Genomic DNA, 20,025 nt, shown 5'->3' with positions numbered 1-20,025 from the left:
AACTTCCTTTCCCTCTGTGCTCCAACAATAACTGAGCAAGCCTTGGCCAGAACAGAACAGGGTTGGCAGGCCCTATCTTTCTCCATTTAGACTTCCTCCAAACAGCCTGGAAGTGGTCCAAGGCAGGACAAGCACATGACCTGCTTTGGGCCAGCACCCCTCTCTGGGCCTGGATGCAGTTCAAAGCAAGGTCTCACATAAAAAATAAACAATCAAACAATAAAACATATATGTGCACCAGGGTGGGGGCCACCACTCGCTGACCTGTGTACCTCCCACTGGAGCTTCCACTGACACTGCAGGGAGGTTGGGTTGGGGGGGCCTGACGCTCCTCTCTCCAGTGGCCTGGTCTGGCTATATTCCTTCTTCGATTGTTATAATAGCTCCTATTATATTATACTGGATGAGTATATTGTTTTTATATTGCAATGAATGTCATAGCGTTTGTTACGTTACATGTATGTAAGCATGTATGTAGGTATGTAGGTATGTATGTATGTAAGCATATCAGAAAGATTCTTTACAGTGGAGCTGGAGGCCAGGGTGATCCCGTATAAAGTAACTAAGTCTCTAGAAAGAGAATTTCTGAGGTGTCTGGGTCCGATTAAAAGAACTTCAGTTTTGTCTGAATTTAATGTCAGAAAATTGTAGGTCATCCAACTTTTTATATTCTTAAGGCATGCTGTAAGCATGTATGTAAGCATTTATGTATGTATGTATGTATGTATGCATGTATGCATGTATGTATATATAGATGTAAGCAAGTATGTATGTATGTATGTATGTACGTACGTACGTACATACATACGTATGTATGTATATATAGATGTAAGCAAGCATGTATGTATGTATGTATGCATGTACGTACATACATACGTATGTATGTATATATAGATGTAAGCAAGCATGTATGTATGTATGTATGTATGTATGTATGTATGTATGTACATACATATGTATGTAAGCATGCATGTATGTAAGCATCAGTGTGTGTATGCATCCATCCATCCATCCATCTCTGCCAATTTCATCTTTCTGTATGCTTAATACATTAATTTGTGGTTTAAAGTCTCCTCATTGCTCATAAATTTTATGTTAGTTTTCATGCCTTCAGTTAAGCTGAAAAGAGGTGATTGAAAAAAAACAAAAAAACAAAAAATAACACGTACACACAGTGCTGCTGTAAAGGGATTGTATTTGTTGGCACGTCAAGGTTACCATCCAGTCAAACATCACATCAGCAAGTGCACTTCAGTTATCAAGTTATCACATTCACAGTTTTGTGGCACGACTAAACTGGTGCATGACAGGTTCTTTCAAATTGTGCTCTGTTCACTATTTCACAGTGACTCTCCAAGTCACAGATCTGACTAAAGGGAACAGTTCTACAGAAATGGCTGAAGATGTCTGCCTAACTGTTCACATGCAGCAGCGTCTGGACATGTTCAGTATGTTTCATCCCTTTGAAAGAACAAGCTACTTCTTATCTCTATTTTCCTGGAAAGAAAGATTTAAAAGGAGAATTAAAAAGGTACAACATATATCTTGTGCAGCATTTCGTTGAGCCAGTAAGAAGAAAAAACATGAAGGGTGTGATTGGGTTTTGGCAAGTCGCTTCGTCTTGCAAATCATGTCTTAAATCACACACTGCTACAAAGGGAAGCATTACAATGAAAACCCTGTAATCCATGGCTACAATCATAGCCAAACAGAAAAAGAAAATGTGGCGTGATGGCACAAATTTAAGGCTTGAATGAGAGAGGAAGTCACTTATAAAGATACAGCTTTTAACACATTACAGATACTCCCACAGAGATATTGCACTTTTTAAAGCATGACTACGGGCATTTAAAAAAAAGAAAAGAAAAAGCATTGTTTCCAGTCTTAAGCAAGAAATCTGGAAGACAAAGAGATGAAATTATTGCTAGTACAATGCCAACTTGTCTGGACGTGCACTAAATCAAATTGTTGTATCCAGACTTTTTTGTCTTAAATATAAATTGGGACTTTTGTTGTTGTTGTTTTGAAATGAATTATTGTTGTTCTCACGGATAGCTGTGTGTGTAGCTGTGTCAGGACCAGATGAATCCCAGCGTTTGTTGTTTTTTGATTCATCCAGGAGATTAGATTGTCTAGATTGTGTCTTGATAAGCACGACAGGCCTGTAAATTGGAGTAAAAATCACTTTTCACAATGGGAAATGTAGGAAGTCATTAGAAATACTTGTATTGCTTATGGCTGTGATAACCCTGTTTTTCAGGGTTTCTTTTTTCAGTTTTTTTCATGTAACCAGTGCCAAATGACATGAAATGAATCTTTCATCAAACCTCCTTGTAAACTGAAAATGGAAAACATTAAGCATCAACATGTGTACTTCAACAAACAATTCAATTTCACATGAAGTTTTCTATACACACATTCTTAAATGGCTTTTTTTTCAAAGACAATCTAACAAACAACAACAGGTGATTAAGTTCACATCTTTTTCAAATAATGGATTTAAGACTCCACTGATTTAGCATTAAGTTAACACTGTTGGACCGTGAAGAACAGTTGAAAGAAAATCTATTTATATTCCAGGCATTCTTCGTCTTCTTTGTCAACACCTGATAGCCATATTACCCACAATGCAATTGATTGGGGATTTGGGTAGGTTATGTTAGTAGCAGCTCGTGTGCCTCAGATTTGAGGAGCGCACTCCACGGTCTGATAAGATCACTTCTTTTTAACTCCAGATTGGTCCTTTTAAAACTTGCAGTCTCTTAGCCTAAACCGTATTCAACCATAGTCCCCACAAAGAATTATAATCGGACTTGTGTGTGTAAAATTGGTGGACTTCCCCTTAAATCATTTAAAACCATATGAAGACACACCTGATTTTTTCACAGTACGGGCCATTAATAAACATTTTCCTACATTCACCCGCCGTATTATTTACCGTAAATTCCGCCACATTTGCTGAAAAAGGCCTTGCAGTGGAGATGACCGTAGGTGCCTGCATTCACCCTAACAAGGCGAGCTCTGACGAGGGGTAGTGCTGGGCTGGGCCCAGCCCCAACCACAGCTATGTGGTTGTTTGTTCAGCCTACCTGCCCAGAGCTAAATACAGACAGCGATACAGGAGGGATGGCAACAAGCTTTTACTGGAAGTAAGGAGTGACTGCAAGTTTCCCTGGGAATTATTCTCAGATATAACATTTAGGATAGTGTCAACGAGTGCTGTGATGGTAAGACAAGCCCAGGGAAGAGCGGTTTGATCCGAGGAGTGGAAAGTTAAAAAAGAGTAGCATATGATGAGTTTTGTCTAGAAGATTTCTATTTGGCATGAGTTTATGTGCAAAAGCCAAGACAGCAAATACATTTCCATGCAAAAAACACTCTCTCTTCTTTTATATAAAATTCATTTTCACAAAATCATGAGCCATGATCCTCACTACCACACAATGTTCTATAACAATAAATACTTTATACACTGACACACGTACATAAATGCCAACCAGGTGTTTTGAATGAACCTGCTGTGCTCAGTTTCACAGTCAGCACATTTACCTGCATACCCATGCAAGAGTGGAACCTGCTCCTCTGAAAGTGTGGCTTTCATTTATGGCTCATTAATTCTCAGGAAAACAAGCCATGGGAGAACGTTTTACTGTAGTGGGCACCGCAGGGATGCTAGTAAGGCATGTCACGCCTCGACTCGACGACCACATGTAACAAACAACGAAAGTGAAGGTCAAAGAAAGTTTCGCTCAATTTGACGATGTGAGAAATAGCATTCTGGTGAATCAAAAATAAATACTGAGTTCTAACTGAACCCTAAAGCCCCGACAGAAAGGGCCCCTTAGTGAAGACAGTTTGTGTGTGCATTTTCAAACACAACCTGCATTCTGTTCTGCTGAACTTCAAAACACACTTCTCACACTGGGAAGCAAACTGACAAATGTGATCTGTCATCTGTCTTTTCTTCAAATGAACGAAGTTGGTTCCGTTTAAAAAGTTCCACTCACTGAAACCAGAAAATCGTGTTTTTGTTGGAGTGATAGTGAAAGTCTTGTGACGGTCCACTCTTGGCAGGGATGAAAAGCCCACGGTAACCAAAAAAGTGCAAAATGATCCATCACTAACACAATGTTGCTATCACAGCTGCTTCATCCATGGCACTGATGTCTATCGTCTTTTCTCTGGTCCTCATCGAGTCCTGAGGTACTCCGGTGTGGAGTAGTTGAAGAGCATGAAGTCCATCCGATACAGGTTGAACAGTTTCTTCTGGTAGAAAGGACTGATATGCTTAAAGAAGCGTGCTGCCATGTTGCCATCAGTCCTGGTGCTCTTACCAGATGTTGGAAATTGAAGTGTTCCCTCCACTCCGGCCAACTTGAGCACAGCCTGAGCATCCGGCTCCAGAGTCTCATATTTCCCCACAACATCATAGTGGATCAGGCATGGGTGGCAGAGGGAGTGCACCCGCTCCCAGTGCTCATTAAAAGGTTCCTCGCGTTGGGTCCGAGGGTCCACCAGGTACTGGACAAACTCGTGGAAGGAAACGTCATTTCCTTTCTCCAGTGCCTCAGGCTCCGCGTGGGGCCGGTGTCTGCGGATGATCTTGGTTCCGTAGCGCTTGTGGAAAGCAGTGTTGTAGCTACGGGTGAACTTGTTGCGGTAGGCGGACACCAGGCGCTCGAAGGGCTCCCGCACGAAGATGAACTTGAGGTAGCTGCGGAGGCGCTTGTTAATCTCAGGGACTGAGAATTCGGAAAGCGTGCGGAGGTTACCCGCCACATGGGCCTCATTTGCAGGGATGGCAAGGGGGTTGGTGTAGCGGCCGTCGCTGGTGAGGACCATGAGAACACGCTTCCAATTGGTGCATGCTACCTGGAAGTGATAAAGAAGAGCATTTTCTTTCAAACCAAAATACACATTTATGTATGTTTTCACACACTGCAACAAACGTCTCAACAATCTGAACTAAATACATCAATTAATATTTTTAAAAAACAGTTGGGGCAGATATTTTGTACTCTGTAACTGTTTTGTTTTTTTAAACTTCTGACACTGTGGGCCCAACTGCAGCCAAGACCCTCTACCCCCACACTGGATTCCTTGTCTCATATCCCACTTCAACTCTTCCCCTAAGCAGGCACACTTCACAGTTTGAAAATCACTACAATTTCATCTGCACTACTTAATCTCATGGGAACCAACCTTGGGTACATAGCAGTAAATAAGACTGTGTTTATCATCCACAATGAGGTGTTTGAGGTCCTCAGGCGAGAGCACCTGCCGCTTCCTCATGTGGCTCAGACACGCCTCCTCCAACACCTCCCTGCGGCCTTGGAGGGACCTCTGAGCTTCCACCAGCTCCTGCTGCTTGTAGAGATGTGATGAGGACGATGCAGGAGATTGATCAAAGACGAGGGGGAGAAGCACAGAGAAAAATGTGTTAAAGGCAAGTCCACACAACACCTAACCAACCATTCACGAGTGACTGGTTTCACAGTGTCGCCTTGGTCTCACGTTGCCATTTGATTTCTTGATATTATAAGATGATTGATTTTCAGCCCAGCTTTATGGAAATGTAACACTTAATTGCTGGAATACCCCTTTAACACTTCAGCCTGGTTGCTGCAGGTCTGGTATCTGTGCTGACGACCAATGAACCGACAATGCCATCAACAAAGTCATGCTGCTAGTACTAGCTATGCAGTCATCATGCCATCGTTTACAGTAATTACTCAATTGTTGCAAAGCTGCCAAAGCTTCTAAGAGTTTGACAAATAGGTGTGCGTTTGTGTTCTCACCTGGTCTCCATTGTAGAGCGTCTGCAGTGGACTTCTCCTGCTTTTCCTTGGACTGCTGCCCGTCTTCACCCCAGGTTCTACAGCAAGAGAGACAAATCAAAACAGTGTTTCGTAAATACCTCTCTTATGTTTTCATCGTTCCACAGGATTTGTGAAAATAATGTGAAATGGCCACAGTAAATCTATGTCATGTCATGTGCGATATGTCAACAAAAGAACACGTCTCATGAAGTTTCACTGCGGGTGTTCTGTTGACTTTGTCACCGCTAATTTAAGCCCACATTACTTCTATTTTTTCACAAGCGTGTATGTAGGTCACAAATGAGAAACATGTTTTTTACAGTGTGTTCAGTTGCACTATAAAGACGTCCATGTATCTTTGTAAGGAAGGTCAGTGAGAGCCAACTTTCCAACACTCCTCTGGTTCTGTCTTTATCATGACGTGATCGTCCTCCTTTCATTTCAAGATTCCATAGGAACAGTGTGTTCCTTCCAAACTCTGCCTCTGACTCTCTTACATAAGTGACGCCTCTTTTCTTTTGTTGATCTAGCTGAAATTTCTTTTCTTATTCTGTCCTCTTTAACTTCACTGTTAGGCTTCTGAAAATTAGTGGACACAGTACAAAACTAAACAGATTTAGAGACCACCCGGTACTAATTCCCTAACGTTCCAAAAACAAACAATGATAAATATGCAACACTGATTAGCTGATGCTTTGCTGCATAACGTGTAATGATGGAGCTGCTGAAAACTGCTTTGTAGAAGTTCAAATATCTGGATGGAGACCTCGTTATCGTCTCTCCTCCCTCCTCCAGCCCTTTATAAACACATCTGTCTACTCCTTCAATCCCCCGCTCCCCATCCCCCTCTTCTCCTGGTTCCCACCCAGAACTGATGGCAGCCGGTGTTTGGGTCTGCAAGCTAATGGATTTGAGCGAGAAGTGATTTGTTTTGCACATGTGGCAAAACAATGCCTAGGGTTGCTTTGCATCTTACACAAAGCTGGAGAGTGATGGAGGTGGAAAGAGGTGGGGAATGTGTTTTATGTGTGCGAGCATAGGGGGAAAGAGGGGCCTATGGAATGACGAGAAAAGGCCACGCCATCATATGGAAAGCATATCAGCTAGCAATAAAACGCAAGATGAAGGGTTATGCTATGGGATCCAGAAGGACAGAGCTTTATTCTCCCCGCTGCTCCTTTTCTTTCTGCTGAGTTCACACTATGAAAACACACTGAACTTGCAGATCAGAGCTGTTTTTTGTGGCACACAAATTTATTAAATCTCTCTGTCAGTGTGGAAATAATCTCATAAAAAAAACATATAAAGAACTGTTGTTTACTTGCTAGATTACAATCAAGCTCTAAATCATAACCCCTTCCTGCCAGTTTGAGGAATCAGAAGACAAAAAAGCAGAACGACAACAGTCGTGGTGGCTGGGAGTATAGTAGAACACGTTGTATAAGAGGAAGTGTCTGTCCCTCCTATCTGACTCAGCTCACACCAACCATCAAAATCCCCGACTTCCTCTGGGAGAATCTGCCACATCATCTAAACACGCAAAGATAGGCATCTAAATCTAGAGCTGGACCGTGATGAAAGCTTTGGATATGAATGAAATCCATTTATGGACAGCATATGATGATGTATGATCTAAAGTTTCAAACAGGACTCTGTGCTTTCCTGTTGGGATGAAATGATGAAGAGAAAGGAAGAGGGACGGCTTGGAGTGGTCAGAGAAATCTTCCAGGTAGAACTGAACAGAATGAATGAGCTGTCTACGCTCTCAGTCAACAGCAGCTAAGCCGTCTGCAAACTTAAGACACTTCCTCAGGAAGCTCAAAAGTGGGTCGAAAGACTCTTGTTGAGGCTCTGTTCATAGTAATGGTTTATTATCTGTTTTCTATAAACACACTACATGAGGGGGAGGAAACGCTTTAACCCTAAGTCTTATTCGACAGAGTCAAATGATCAAGTCAACATTTCTGAGTCCTTAAACCTATAAAAATAAAATAAAATATATTGATTATTAATGAAATATGCCAACTGCTGACTTATAAATGGCGTATCATGCCCCTTTCACTGGCAGCTATACTACTGACAACTGTGGTTAACCGCTCGTTTTGGAGTAATGCGTCGATTCTTCGTGGTATGCCGCTATTTGTTTACGGCAGAAGAAGATGGTTCATGTTATCCTGTTCCACCCCCATTCAGCCTTTAATCATTCTTTATTGGCAGATGCTTCTGATGACTATAGGTAAACGTCTGATTTGTTTATGTGACACTTTCGGGCTTGTGATTCTCTGAATTGAGGGAGAGAGTGTTGCTGTATTTTAGACAGCCCCTCTGCTCTGTTGAGTCTCTTCAGTTTGTACATTATGTTCTTCCTGTTGTAATTATACTTCCTCCACTCTATTTGGCTTATCTTATTATAATCTGTCTTTCTTAACTGCATCTTCATTTTTCAGATAACTTTATTAAAGGAACATTTACTAATTATGGGTTAGAGGTGATGTTTTAGGACATTTTTAGTGGGTTTTATTGCATGTTTCTTTTTTTTGTGTTTTAAGCAGCGTTCACTGTGTAATGAGTATAAAACAGCAGTTTATTATCTTTATCTTGGTTATATTCTTCTTAATGTGGCACCATCAACAGCATCTCACAGGGTGAAGTGGCAACACAAAGTCTCAAAGCTTTTGTACTCTGACATTTTATTTAATTACTTTGCCTATTCTGAACAGACAAAGTATTGATGATATCGGAAGAATGCAGCCGGAGCTATTTGATTTGGTTTATGCTTGTGTTCTCAATAAATCGTGAAAGCTGATGATAATTTGTGAATATTATTGGCTTTTTTTTGGCTTCACCAGAGCACGTCAAACTTTTATTTCACTTGACTATCTGGAGCCTGAGACAGTTACACCCAATGTGTTAATTTTTCTAAAGAAAAGGGAAGTTTTTTTTTTTTTCAAGTATTTGTAGCCTCTGACAGTTTAGTTGATTTGGTAAGTTCCCAATAACTGTTTGATACAAAGACAGTTTTTTTTAGCGATGATTTGGGTAATCCCCTCACTGCTCATGTACCAACATGATGAGGTCAAAGTTTGTCCATATGGTCTATAACCAAAAAACAAGACCCATCATTCATAGCTGTACTAGTCGTTAGTCGTTCATCTCGCCTCTCAGTTTGAGTGTACATGTGGGTATGAATACGACCAGTCTGATTACGACCAAGAAGAGACAAGAAGCAGCTCTCAACAATGTTAACCCGTTAATGAGCTGCTGCTGTTAGAGTAAGGATCAAAGCTGAGCAGTGCTCGGTGCTCACTGTAAGTTGCGAACTACTTTGCGAAATACATTAGTGTAACATTAATAAAAAATTAGGCCATCACTTCCCCTTTACAGTACACCTCTAATATGACCCTGTCCCTGACAACTGTCACGTCTGTTTGTTGTGTCAGCAAGTTAGCTAGTCACTAGGACGGTCAGTAACGTAACTTAAGTATGAATCTTTATTTCGATCCGCTCCTGTTTTCTTGTCAGCCTTTGTATTATTTTGTTAATAGAAACTCAACACGTCCTGTGTCTGTTTCAAATGAAAAGCCCTGATAAAAGTGTTTCAGTGGACAAAAGATTTTGTTGTGAAAAATGTGCATGAGTGTGTTGAGAAAAAACATGCAAACGTTCATGGCTCTCACTTGGAAATGGCTAGAAGTCACATGTCCACGTGACAGTAGTTTGACTTAATAACAAACCAGTTTGAACATTTTTAGGTCGAAGCCTAATGTTAAGGGGAGGATGAAGTCCTTGCATCTTATTCCGTTTTAAATTATTTGATTCAAAGATCTGTAACTATAAATGTTACTATAAAATCCAGCTAAAATAAATCTACTGATCTACATGTATACTGCTTCCTACTCCTTTTTGAACATGTACGATTTTCATTTAATTTGCACTGGATAAGAGAAGATGTGCGTGTACAGGTCTGACCTGTTTTCTTTTTTTTTTTTCCCTTTTTGACTTTTACATGTTTGAAATAAAAATGTTCGAATGAAAGTATTTTCTGGTGAATTTTAATACGTTGCACCACAACACATCAGCCAGCATAAAACTTTTCAAAACTCTCAAAACCTTTAAAACTCTCTTTTGTTTTGTCGGGAAGGTTTAACTTTTCTGATTCTTTCTAATGCATCGAAGCGTTCACCTTCATTCACGTGGTCAGTGGTTTGTTTTCTGTTAAACGGAAAGAGACTCATGAACCACATCTCTTCTGTGCATTATCACATACACCAGAAAAAACACCACTTCCTCTCAGACCTAGGAAGTGACTCAACACTGACAGTTAAAGAAGAGCAGAACTACACACATAAACATGCTCATGTTTTAAAACCCGGGTCTATCTGCTTTATCAGACGCGTGGAGCCGTGCTGATGTTATACTCCCAGACAAACAAGGTTCCATTAAGGACGTATACTGTTCTGGATCATTATAAACAGTGAGCACTATTGTGACAAATCAGCTGACAGGAAGTTAGTGACATAGTCTGTTACGAGGTGCATTAAACACACAGTGCAGCTGGGTTTTAGTTTCTATATGTCTTTTTTATTTAAGAAAAATCTCAGCCATCTTCGCTATTATATTGCCCTCTGTGATCATGATGAATAGCACAGAGCATTCTGTGGCATCACCAATATAAATATTTACTTAAAGAGGTAAGATTACACTTAATTGCACTTGAAATAAAAGCCTGTCTTTATGAGGGCCATGTAATGGAAGTTTCCATGAGCTGAAAGAAAGCCACGATGTAATTTGATCGAGGTAGAAGAGTCTGTTTCACGGTATCAATGAAAGTGACAGTGACAATAAGATGTGACACGACAAACAAAAAAAAAAACAAAAAAAATGGAGGCAGGAGGACACAGTGAGGCCATGAGGAGTCACCAGACTTTGTTTGTTTGCTGTGTAGCTCGATTTGAAGGTGTCACACCATCCACATGTTAGGAGCCACAGATGGTGCTAATTAGACCGACGAGCTGAGGTGACTTTACGATGAGTTGGATCCTTTGTAGTGAAGCAGGAAGTTCCTTATAATCTCACCATCTTGCAGAGAAATGAAATGGAAACATTCCCGTGACAGATTTCTAGATTAAATTACTACATCAACCAACTCACTTCATAAACTATGATGTCAAGAGTTAAAAGCTTCAGTTTGATCAACTATGCGTTCACTCAGGTAAGACATGAGCCTCAACTAGTGAGGCCCTTACAAATTTGGCTTCTGCTTCACACTATAAACACAGCATGCAGGTCAGGGCCAGAAGGAGAGGAGGGATAAGCTGACCCTAGAACATAATGCTTGTAGATGTTATACTAGAACTGGGGAATACATTTTATTACTATTTATTTATTTATTTTTCCTGCATTCCTCCTGTATCAGATAAATTAAGTCACTATTTCTGAGCTCAAACATTCTTTCGTAGAAAATACTTAAGAGCTGTAAACAGGAAATCATTTTAAATAAACAATTTTTTACAAAAGTAAATAAAAATGCTGTCTTAATCTGAGAATAAATGCAGTATAAATGTTTATAGACTGAGAGCTTGTGATTAAATCCTTTTTTTTTTCAACTGTGCTTTGTGTTTTGCGTGTATTAACCTCATCCACAGCGCAGACGATGTCATATGAGACTAGACCAATGGATGCTGTTGGTCCAAGACAGAAAAATGTTTATTTAAATTGATTTCCTGTTTGCAGCTCTTAAGTAGATTTCATTTTTCTGGTTCTGAATCTACTACAAACCAATTAATGGGGATACATAATGCTCCAAATGTAGTCTCCCCTTCACAGACATGCCCACTTTGTACTGATCCCATGCAGCTTTGGGTAAAAACAGTTTTGCATGCTGTATATACTGCAAGTTATTTTTGCCTAATGTATTTGACTACTTCTGCATACTGGGGTCCCTAAACAGTATTAGAATTGCATAATTGGGTCGGGCTAGAAAGCTGAGACTCTTTGTGGAGTCAGTGAGTCTGACTGGATTCGTGTGTCACAACTTAGTCCCTATAGCAGCTATTTCATTGTAGTAAAACCGCTTTTCTGAAACTTGATCTCCCTGTCTTCATTGACCTCTTGTGACCTTCGAGGATAATCTCAGCCATTACATACAACCTTTAAGCATTCAGAGGTCGGGTGGCTTTTCCAGGTATATTAACAATTAGGTGGTTTCTGAGTAGTTTCCAGTAGAGAAGTGCTCGCCATCCAGTCACAAAGATTCTTAGAGAAATAGCCAAATAAAAAAAAAGTTTTTGGTTTTGAATTTTTCTATGTGTTCCTCAAGTCCTCGTGTCTTTTATGAACCTTAATATTTGAATAGGCACCTAAGTGAGACAATGTTTATTACATGTTTATGACTAGAAAAACTTGACTTGCACCTTAAATCAATCTTGAGGTTCCCAGCTTTTAGATGATGTACACCACTGCTATGCTGTCTGCAGAGAAGACAAAATGCTGTTTATTATGAAAGGGGTGGAGTGGAAGAGTTTAATCAGGCAAACGTTCATAGCAGTGTTACAGTTTGTTGTTTGTCTGGGAGCCTGCTCATTCCAGGAAACGTGTCTAATTGCTGCGGAGATTGTAAGAGCTTGCACTCTTCGTCCTGTCTCTCTGTCTCAGCAGCTGAACTTTGTTGTTTCCAAAACCAACAAACTCCTTAATACCTGAAACCACATAGAAGCTAAAAAAAAAGCACTGCCACAAACCACGGCTAACCTGCAACAGACAACATGACAATCAGCTACCGGTTTACAACAAGTTAACAGAACAAGGAAAATCAGAGACCCAGTCTGACCTTCCCATGAAGCACTGAAACCACAACATCATCTTCAACTACTTAAGACACAAGCCTCCAGCTCTTGTCTTGGCGTATAAATCCACTTATGCTTTTTAAAACGTCCCTTAACGTTAGCGGTGTTTTAAATGACAGAAGCCAGAAGGCTTGAGGATTAACAAGATAAAGCATGTGTGGGGTATTAACAAATAGACTTTTGATAGACCTCACAGAGTGAGGCAGAACAAACAGCCACGTGGTGTACGGCGCTCTCTAAAGAGCCTCCAGGCATTGTGGGGGACCTTAAAGACATCATAATATTCTTTGTTTGCTTCACAGCAGCCACCCTGATGTCAGAGTCAGATGATAAGATGCGGCATGCACACGCGCACATAAAGTAGTGCTGACGTGTTCGATTACAGGATCATGTTGCGTATTAATGCGCATACGGCAGTGAACGAGTGTGTCTGTGGGTAAATGCGACAGATTACAGCGTGTGTTTGAGTGTGTGTGTGTGTGTGTGTGGTCATAGTAGGTATAAAGTGACATTGTTAATTGTGTGTGCTGACTCTGTGTGTGGGCACATCAGAGCGGGCCTTGATGTTGCCTCTGTTTAGAGTTGCGAGGTGGAATCCATCACTGTCGGAAAAACCGGCTGAGTGGATTTCGCTTTTGTGAAGCAGAGTGTCGAGCATCTGTTATATCCAGCAAAAAAACAAACCAACAACACAACCTGTCATCCATCTGTGGCTGTTTGTTTGTGACGAAACCTAAAACAGTGGTTAAATGGTATTCAGGTGCCTGTGGGCATTTCAGCTCCATCGCACAATTCTCTATTGTCTGATGAAGAAGAGTTTTCTCCCCCATGTATGACTGCCTAGCAAATGAAGTGGAAATGTTGGAGAGGGTGTATGTAGAGCAAACAGCCACTGTCAACGGAGAATATGCTCGTGGCTCAGAAATGACGATTCTGCCAAGAGCAAACCTCAGACACAAGTCCTGCTTCTGCTCAAGGACAACATCTGTCAGTTGAGTTTGGTTTCCATGCCATGTGGTATCGTACCCATCCTTTTTTTATGACAAGTATAACCATATGTTGAGTGTAAGGCTTGATTAAAGAACGACGTAGTGTTTCTTAAAGCCAGCGGTGTTCAGCTTATCTCTTGTGTTCTTATCAAAGTTTGTAATTCGCTTGGTTTTGGTTTCTGACGGGTGATGAGAGAAAATGGTTTCCTGTGTCAAACAGCACACCCGGAGGTGTGTCAAATTAGCACTGTTAGCAAAGTGTGGAATTCACTTATCTTGTAAACGCTGACAAGTTCACTCCACCTTTGTCGAGTCCACAAACTCTGAGCCATCCCTCCAACCCTGAGCTAAGATACTTGGCATAGTAGCACATGCTCTCAAACCGCAAACACAATGACACTGCTGAGTCAATGCAACCACATAAAAGAGTCGGAGAGGAAAGAGAAACTGGGTGTTCATCTCTATTTTTGTTCAAATCATGATGCACCTAATAAGAGAGGCAGACTGGAAATAGCACGTCAGGGAAAACATTGCTACACTTCAGTGGCGATGTGAGCGCGTTTTCTGCTGACGGAAATGTACCGTATTGGCATTTTATTGTTAAAATAAGATTTGATGATGACAATGAAAAACAATTTGCAAAAGCTGAATGGAAACAGGGTCAAAGAGACAGGAAAAAAAAGGCTACCAAAGCCCAATTTTTCTGTGCGCAGTTTTGAAAAGATAGACTTCCTCTTGCCCATCATCATGGGCTGTGTTAGAAGCACACAGCTCAAAGCAAAGCAACATTCATGACTTTAAATCCAGGCTTCAACTTGGTGATACATTAGCAGATATGACAGATATTGTCAAATCAAGCTAAACTCAATGCTTTCGGTCCAGAAGGGCTGCAGCTAACTGTCTTTTTTGATCAAAATGTAGATTATTTTCTTGATTAATCAGTTTAGACTATAAAGCAAAAAAACAAAAACCCCACCAGGCACCAGATTCTTTGTCATTCCTGTTTTTGACTTCCTGCCAGCTCGAGCTGCTCTGTAAAATAACGCACGCTGTTCGCAGAGTCCATCAAAAATAGAACAATTGCATATTCCCCGTAGAGCTGAGCAGAGGCCCGCTTCTGAAACAGACCGCAATAAAGCCAGTTGGGTTTGAAACATTGCCTAGAACGGTTGTGTGTAGCTCCACACACTGAGCGTGTCACATCCGTGCTAGGTGGAATTTGGGGGATAGTCCAAAGCGATGTCTTCAAACGTCTTATAATGTCTGAACAGCAGCACTAAATCCAAATAAATTCAGTTTACTATCATAGTGGACTAAGAAAACCATCAAATACTCACATTTGAGAAGTTTGAAAAAGTGAATGTTTGGCACTTTTGCCCCAAAAATGACTTAAATGATTAACTGTTTCTGAAAATGGCTGCCAATTTTTCTTCTTCTTGTCGATTGATTGATAAATTAGGCGGCAAATTGTTTCAGCTCTACAATCCAATATGGCTGCTGCTATTGCACGTTCTTTTAAGTAGCTATACACAGCAGAAACTGGAGACATAAATGATGTCAAATTGTGATTAACCACCATCGACATCAGCTTATGGAAGAAATCTGTGGACCTCAATAAAGCCAATAAATTGCATAATAATGTTAAATAATGTTACATGTGGTGTGGTAGTTGTCCAGAGGTTCTGTTTCACACTCCTTGGACTTCTTCAACATACACATTACACAAAATGTTGCTGCACTACATCATCTATTTAGTCACCGTATGCGCAGCACTGATCTCATTCTAGCAAAATGTGAGGAAGTGCTGGATCTCACTGCCAAACTGCAGTGTTTAAATTTACACAATCTTGCCTGCCAAGATCTAACAGACAGTAGATAGAACGACAAATCCAATGTGACTTAAGTAATGAGTTTATAATAGCACGCTGGATAGAACTCATATTTCTTTCCTGAGTGCCAAACCCAGGGTGTTGGCACAGGAAGGCAAACAATGGAAGCACAACAATAATACACACTGAGCTTCCTGTCCGGTATTCAACAGCAGGGCTTAATTGGGAGATGTGGTTCCGTAAGACAAGTGGACGCCTGTGTTCAACTTCAACAAGTGCAGGACATATTTCATACGATATGGATTTTGTAGCATTCATCTGTCTATGCAGTGATGACAAAAGAGAAGAGTCTGAGATACTGTACAGTGGACAAATATACGGCGTCACAGGTTAAAGTAAACATGATGATTTAATAACTCATTAGCCTAAGACAGCTTCTGTCATAGAACGCTGATTATGAGTTGAGCTCATTACTCATCAGCGCTGCTTTCATCTTTGCTCAACTAACCGCCCACATCTCCTTTAACAATCAGGCCGGTTACTGGAAGAACGCTCACATTTGTCACCCTCTGTACTCTGAAGATTGGACCGCGTTAAATCAAGCTGTCTGAACATGAACAGATACCATGACTGTAATGACATTTTGGCATCACGCTATGATGATACATCTCAAAAACTACAAGTGTTTCACACTCTGACCCTGTCACTCAGTCTGAATGATCCAGTTTGGTGTGACATCACATCATGACTCTACTCACAGCTCTATAATATGTGCATGATCACTTCATCCTAGTGCTGTCAAAATTAACGCGTTAATTTTGTCGATTAATTTTAAAGAATTAACGCGTTAAAAAAAATTAACGCAATTAACGCGGTTTTGTTTACTTCCAGTGGCGGCCGCCATTTTGGATGTGGCAAAGTAGAGCTTTGTTTCCCAGATATATTAGTGTGTGTGTGAATGGGTGTATAAGAGGCATTAACTTAAAGCCCTCACGGAGACTGCGCCCTGGGCGGTCGCCCACATTGCCCATAGCTAAAACCGGCCCTGCTTGTTTTAGTTTACGGGCAGATCTGCCACATCCAATATGGCGGACACGTTAACGTATCGCAGCAACGGACCAACCTATATATGTCTATGATCTATCCTAACTAAAGGAGAGTCTGTGCATATATGTCTATGATCTATCCTAACTAAAGGAGAGTCCGTGGTGTAAAGATGGATAAGGACGGACTTTTAGGGGGAACATTTCATTTTAAAAAGTTGCCCGACGGCTCGTTGGACAAAAACAAGGCAATTTGCACAGTTTGCAAAGCCGAATTTAAATTCCACAGAAGTAACACGACTTTAACATATCACCTCAAAGCAAAACACCCAGTCTACACTACAGGAGTGTGGCACTCCTCAGTATATTTCCTCATTCTGGCTTTTTTCTGTTTGCACTGTGCATATGTGCACCTTAAGCCAATAACATGAATGAATTTCATATACTTTATCTGAGTTTATTCTACATTAATTTGATCATTTTACATAAATAAATATTCATTATAAGCTTCAGTCTCAGAAAAATGCATTTAATTTATTGATACATTTATTGATTAATTAATCACGATTAATTACAGAAATTTTTGCGATTAATTAGTTAATTTTTTTTAATCGATTGACAGCCCTACTTCATCCACATCTGCTGTAACCTTCCTCACATTAAAACAAGTCAAAAATTAAATCAAACTGACACAAATGTCATATCCTGTTTTCTGCATTGTTTTTCACAGATTGATCTTGTTGAGACCTCTTCTTTTAAATGTCTGGAGAAGTGGCACCACCTATCAGCTCCTAATATTTACAAAACAGCAATTAATGGAAACAACGTATTCATTCAGATTTTCTTTTTTCTGAATGGCTCAAAATTTGGTGAATATTGACAAAACTTTTGGATGGAAACACAACTAGTGGTGGTGTTAAAGTCAAGTCTCAAATTTTATGGTCTTCTCTCAAAAGTCATCCTGGGGTTTTAAATGTCTTGTTACTGAAGTATCTGCGGGTGAAGAAGTTGTACTTGAAGCCATATATGTCACAATATCGATCCTTATTCCAGCTATAACTTAATCCAGCGGGTTGATCTGATCTCAAATATGAAAAATGTCATATCTCATCTAGTGGAAGTGTATAAAACGTGCAGACTTGCAACATATGGATACATACTGCAGCATATTATTCTGGTTAAGGAGTGCTGACTGGTTCCATCTGTCCTGTTTCACTTCACTGATCTCCAGACAGAAACAAAACTAAAGTGAGAAATGAAAGGGGAGTGAAAACGGCCGTGATATCACATAACTACACAAGAAATTTGGTGTTGCTTTTCAAACGGTCTCTGATTAGATACGCAGCAATTAAGGACGCCCTGTGCTCAGCTGACACCCTGTGAATTAGTCCTCTCTAATATGGCTCCAACGTGCTTTTCATGTGGTCTACATGTCGACTGGTCGGGCTGTAGAGCAGACAAGTCTAAACAGGTCAGACAGTATTGGATACACCTAGTTGGTGGTGGGGATAGCTGAAGTGTGTTGCTCGTAGGTTTGGCTACATGCGGTCTGTGTGTTTGCCACTGAAAGCTACACATATTTCCATGTGCGGCGGTCTATAAAAGGTGATTTATTGCTGAGGTTTTTGAACTGTTCCATCGTGGGCTGTGTGCTGGAGACAATTCAGAAGAGGTTATGGGTGTGATGATGTGATTTAACGCCTTACTATTTCTTAATTTTTTTTTCTTTTTTTGTATATTACGACACATTTCACAGCCTCAGGCGATGCTGTACACTCTGTACCCTGACGTGTGTCTCGGCGAAGCATGCTGCGCAGAGTTCACCTCACTACTTTTCCATTTCAACTCATTGATTGATCCAGCTCCTGTTGTCCCACACTATCACTAAAAACTGGGCTCCCCTCTGCACCGTTCTCCCCCTCCTCCTCCTTACGATCCACATGGAAAGCACCTCTTTTTCTTTTTTTTCTTTTTTAAAATCAAACACGCATGTGCCATTCTGTTCCGGTGTGCATGGTGAGCTCAAATCAAACATCTCAAACCTCTTCCTCTCTGACTAAGCTCTGACTCCTCTCTCCCTGGGAGTCTGCAGTCCCCTGGGTGGGGGAGTTCTGTCTTTCAATGTCCAGGGCAGGCTCAGGCCAGGAAACAAAAGGGGAGAGGAGTGGAGAGGTAAGAGGAGGAGAGAAGGGTTAAAGCAGAGGAATGCAGGGGGTCTCAGAGAGAGAGAGAGACAGAGAGAGAGAGAGAGAGGGGGGTGCTTTCAAAACATTACACAGTTCACAGTGAGCTTATTCATACCTCATTTCATTCTGTCTCTGCACATCTGTTTCAAGTGTGCCAGTGTTAATTGTGTCAAAATGATTCTTTGCCAAAGAAGCACAGGTCTAATAAAACCCACACATGGTGCATTTAAAGACCACCACACTCCATTATCCACTAGGTAAAGGTGTAACATTCATATAATATTCCTATAGCAACTTTTTTGAATAAAAATAAATGCTGCATGGTACAAGTGCATTAACACATCACGACTAATGTGCGCTAACGTTAATATAACATAAATACTACGCACTCTTTAGTTTCACTTTCTTTCCTTATTGTACATTTAAAGCAGCGTTGCTGTTGTGTTCAGATATTGAGAGGATGAGTGGAGGTCTTACCTGGTTTGGTGATGCTCTGAAAGTAAAGCACGAGAACGAAGAGCGAGCAGAGGCACATCGCCAGTAACAGGCGTCCTTCTCGGGGCATCCTCATGCTGAAGCCCGGCTCTGCTGGCGGAGCCCCCGACCCCTCGTCGCTGCCTCGACACGACTCATACGCTATCACCCGGCGGAGGATGCGAGACTCTCCGAAGAATAAGGAGCTTGTTTATCAATTACGGACAACAACAACAACAACACCCCATCCAGGTTGAAGCTACTAAACGACACAATAATTAGCCGTTAATTTAAACGTTAGTGGGGGATAAATCCGCTCTGCTCTCTTTAAATGAGGATAAATTAAGCAAGTTCACCTTCAATAAAACATAACGTTGACATGACAAGCCTTAAAGTGATATGAAAAGTCTGTTTTGCTTCTCCTAATCTTTTGGTTGTTGCCCAAACCACTGGTGTCTGGAGTTTGACGAAGCAACACAAACTTCTTCTCCGCCAAACATGGACGGGGCACCATGCCATGACGTCACCCCCCACCCTTTCTCTCTCGCGCCCTCTCCCCCCAATTTATAGACTGCCGTGCTGCCTTCAGGTGGTGCCGGAAATATTATAACTCCAGTCAGAAAGGCGGGTTTTTCACATTTTTCCATGTGATGTTTGCTCAGCTGTCAGGCGTTACGTTCAGCAAGATGTGTCATAAGTTTATGGTAAAAAATAAATAATAAATAAACATTCAGCCCGGTGACCAAAAGCCTATTATAATTTTATTAGTTCACAGTCTGCGGCTAAGCTGTGTGACTATTGATGCACGGGTTTTACGAGAAGCACATGAAGGCGGTGTTA

The 20,025-nt window shown here is 40.9% G+C and overlaps 1 protein-coding gene across 2 annotated transcripts; it reads right to left on the bottom strand.

Moving 5' to 3' along the window:
• Window positions 1-1,178: 1,178 nt before the first annotated feature.
• On the bottom strand, window positions 1,179-19,745 carry LOC104919265 (carbohydrate sulfotransferase 11). 2 transcript variants are annotated; one of them, XM_019266421.2, is made up of 5 exons: window positions 19,542-19,745; window positions 19,189-19,372; window positions 5,799-5,875; window positions 5,203-5,367; window positions 1,179-4,872 (listed from the first exon to the last, which is right to left on the bottom strand). In XM_019266421.2, exons 2-5 carry the CDS (start codon window positions 19,280-19,282, stop codon window positions 4,189-4,191), a joined length of 1,020 nt encoding a protein of 339 aa, XP_019121966.1. In that variant the 5' UTR covers window positions 19,283-19,372; window positions 19,542-19,745; the 3' UTR covers window positions 1,179-4,188. The 2 variants fall into 2 exon arrangements, with proteins under 2 accessions (XP_019121966.1, XP_027144359.1); XM_027288558.1 differs by having other exon boundaries at window positions 5,203-5,364; window positions 19,189-19,744.
• Window positions 19,746-20,025: the final 280 nt, after the last annotated feature.

Source organism: Larimichthys crocea, chromosome XV (genome assembly GCF_000972845.2).
Source record: "Larimichthys crocea isolate SSNF chromosome XV, L_crocea_2.0, whole genome shotgun sequence".
Lineage (NCBI taxonomy): Eukaryota > Metazoa > Chordata > Actinopteri > Sciaenidae > Larimichthys > Larimichthys crocea.
The sequence above is the reverse complement of the archived record's forward strand: the minus strand, read 5'-3'. Positions and strand labels throughout refer to the sequence as shown.

Coding starts and splice junctions, on each gene's coding strand:
- LOC104919265 (XM_019266421.2), bottom strand. CDS start 19,282: ATGAGGATGCCCCGAGAAGGACGCCTGTTACTGGCGATGTGCCTCTGC. Junction 5,876..19,188: donor TCAGAGCATCACCAAACCAG/GTAAGACCTCCA, acceptor CTCTTGCTGTAG/AACCTGGGGTGAAGACGGGC. Junction 5,368..5,798: donor CGCTCTACAATGGAGACCAG/GTGAGAACACAA, acceptor CATCTCTACAAG/CAGCAGGAGCTGGTGGAAGC.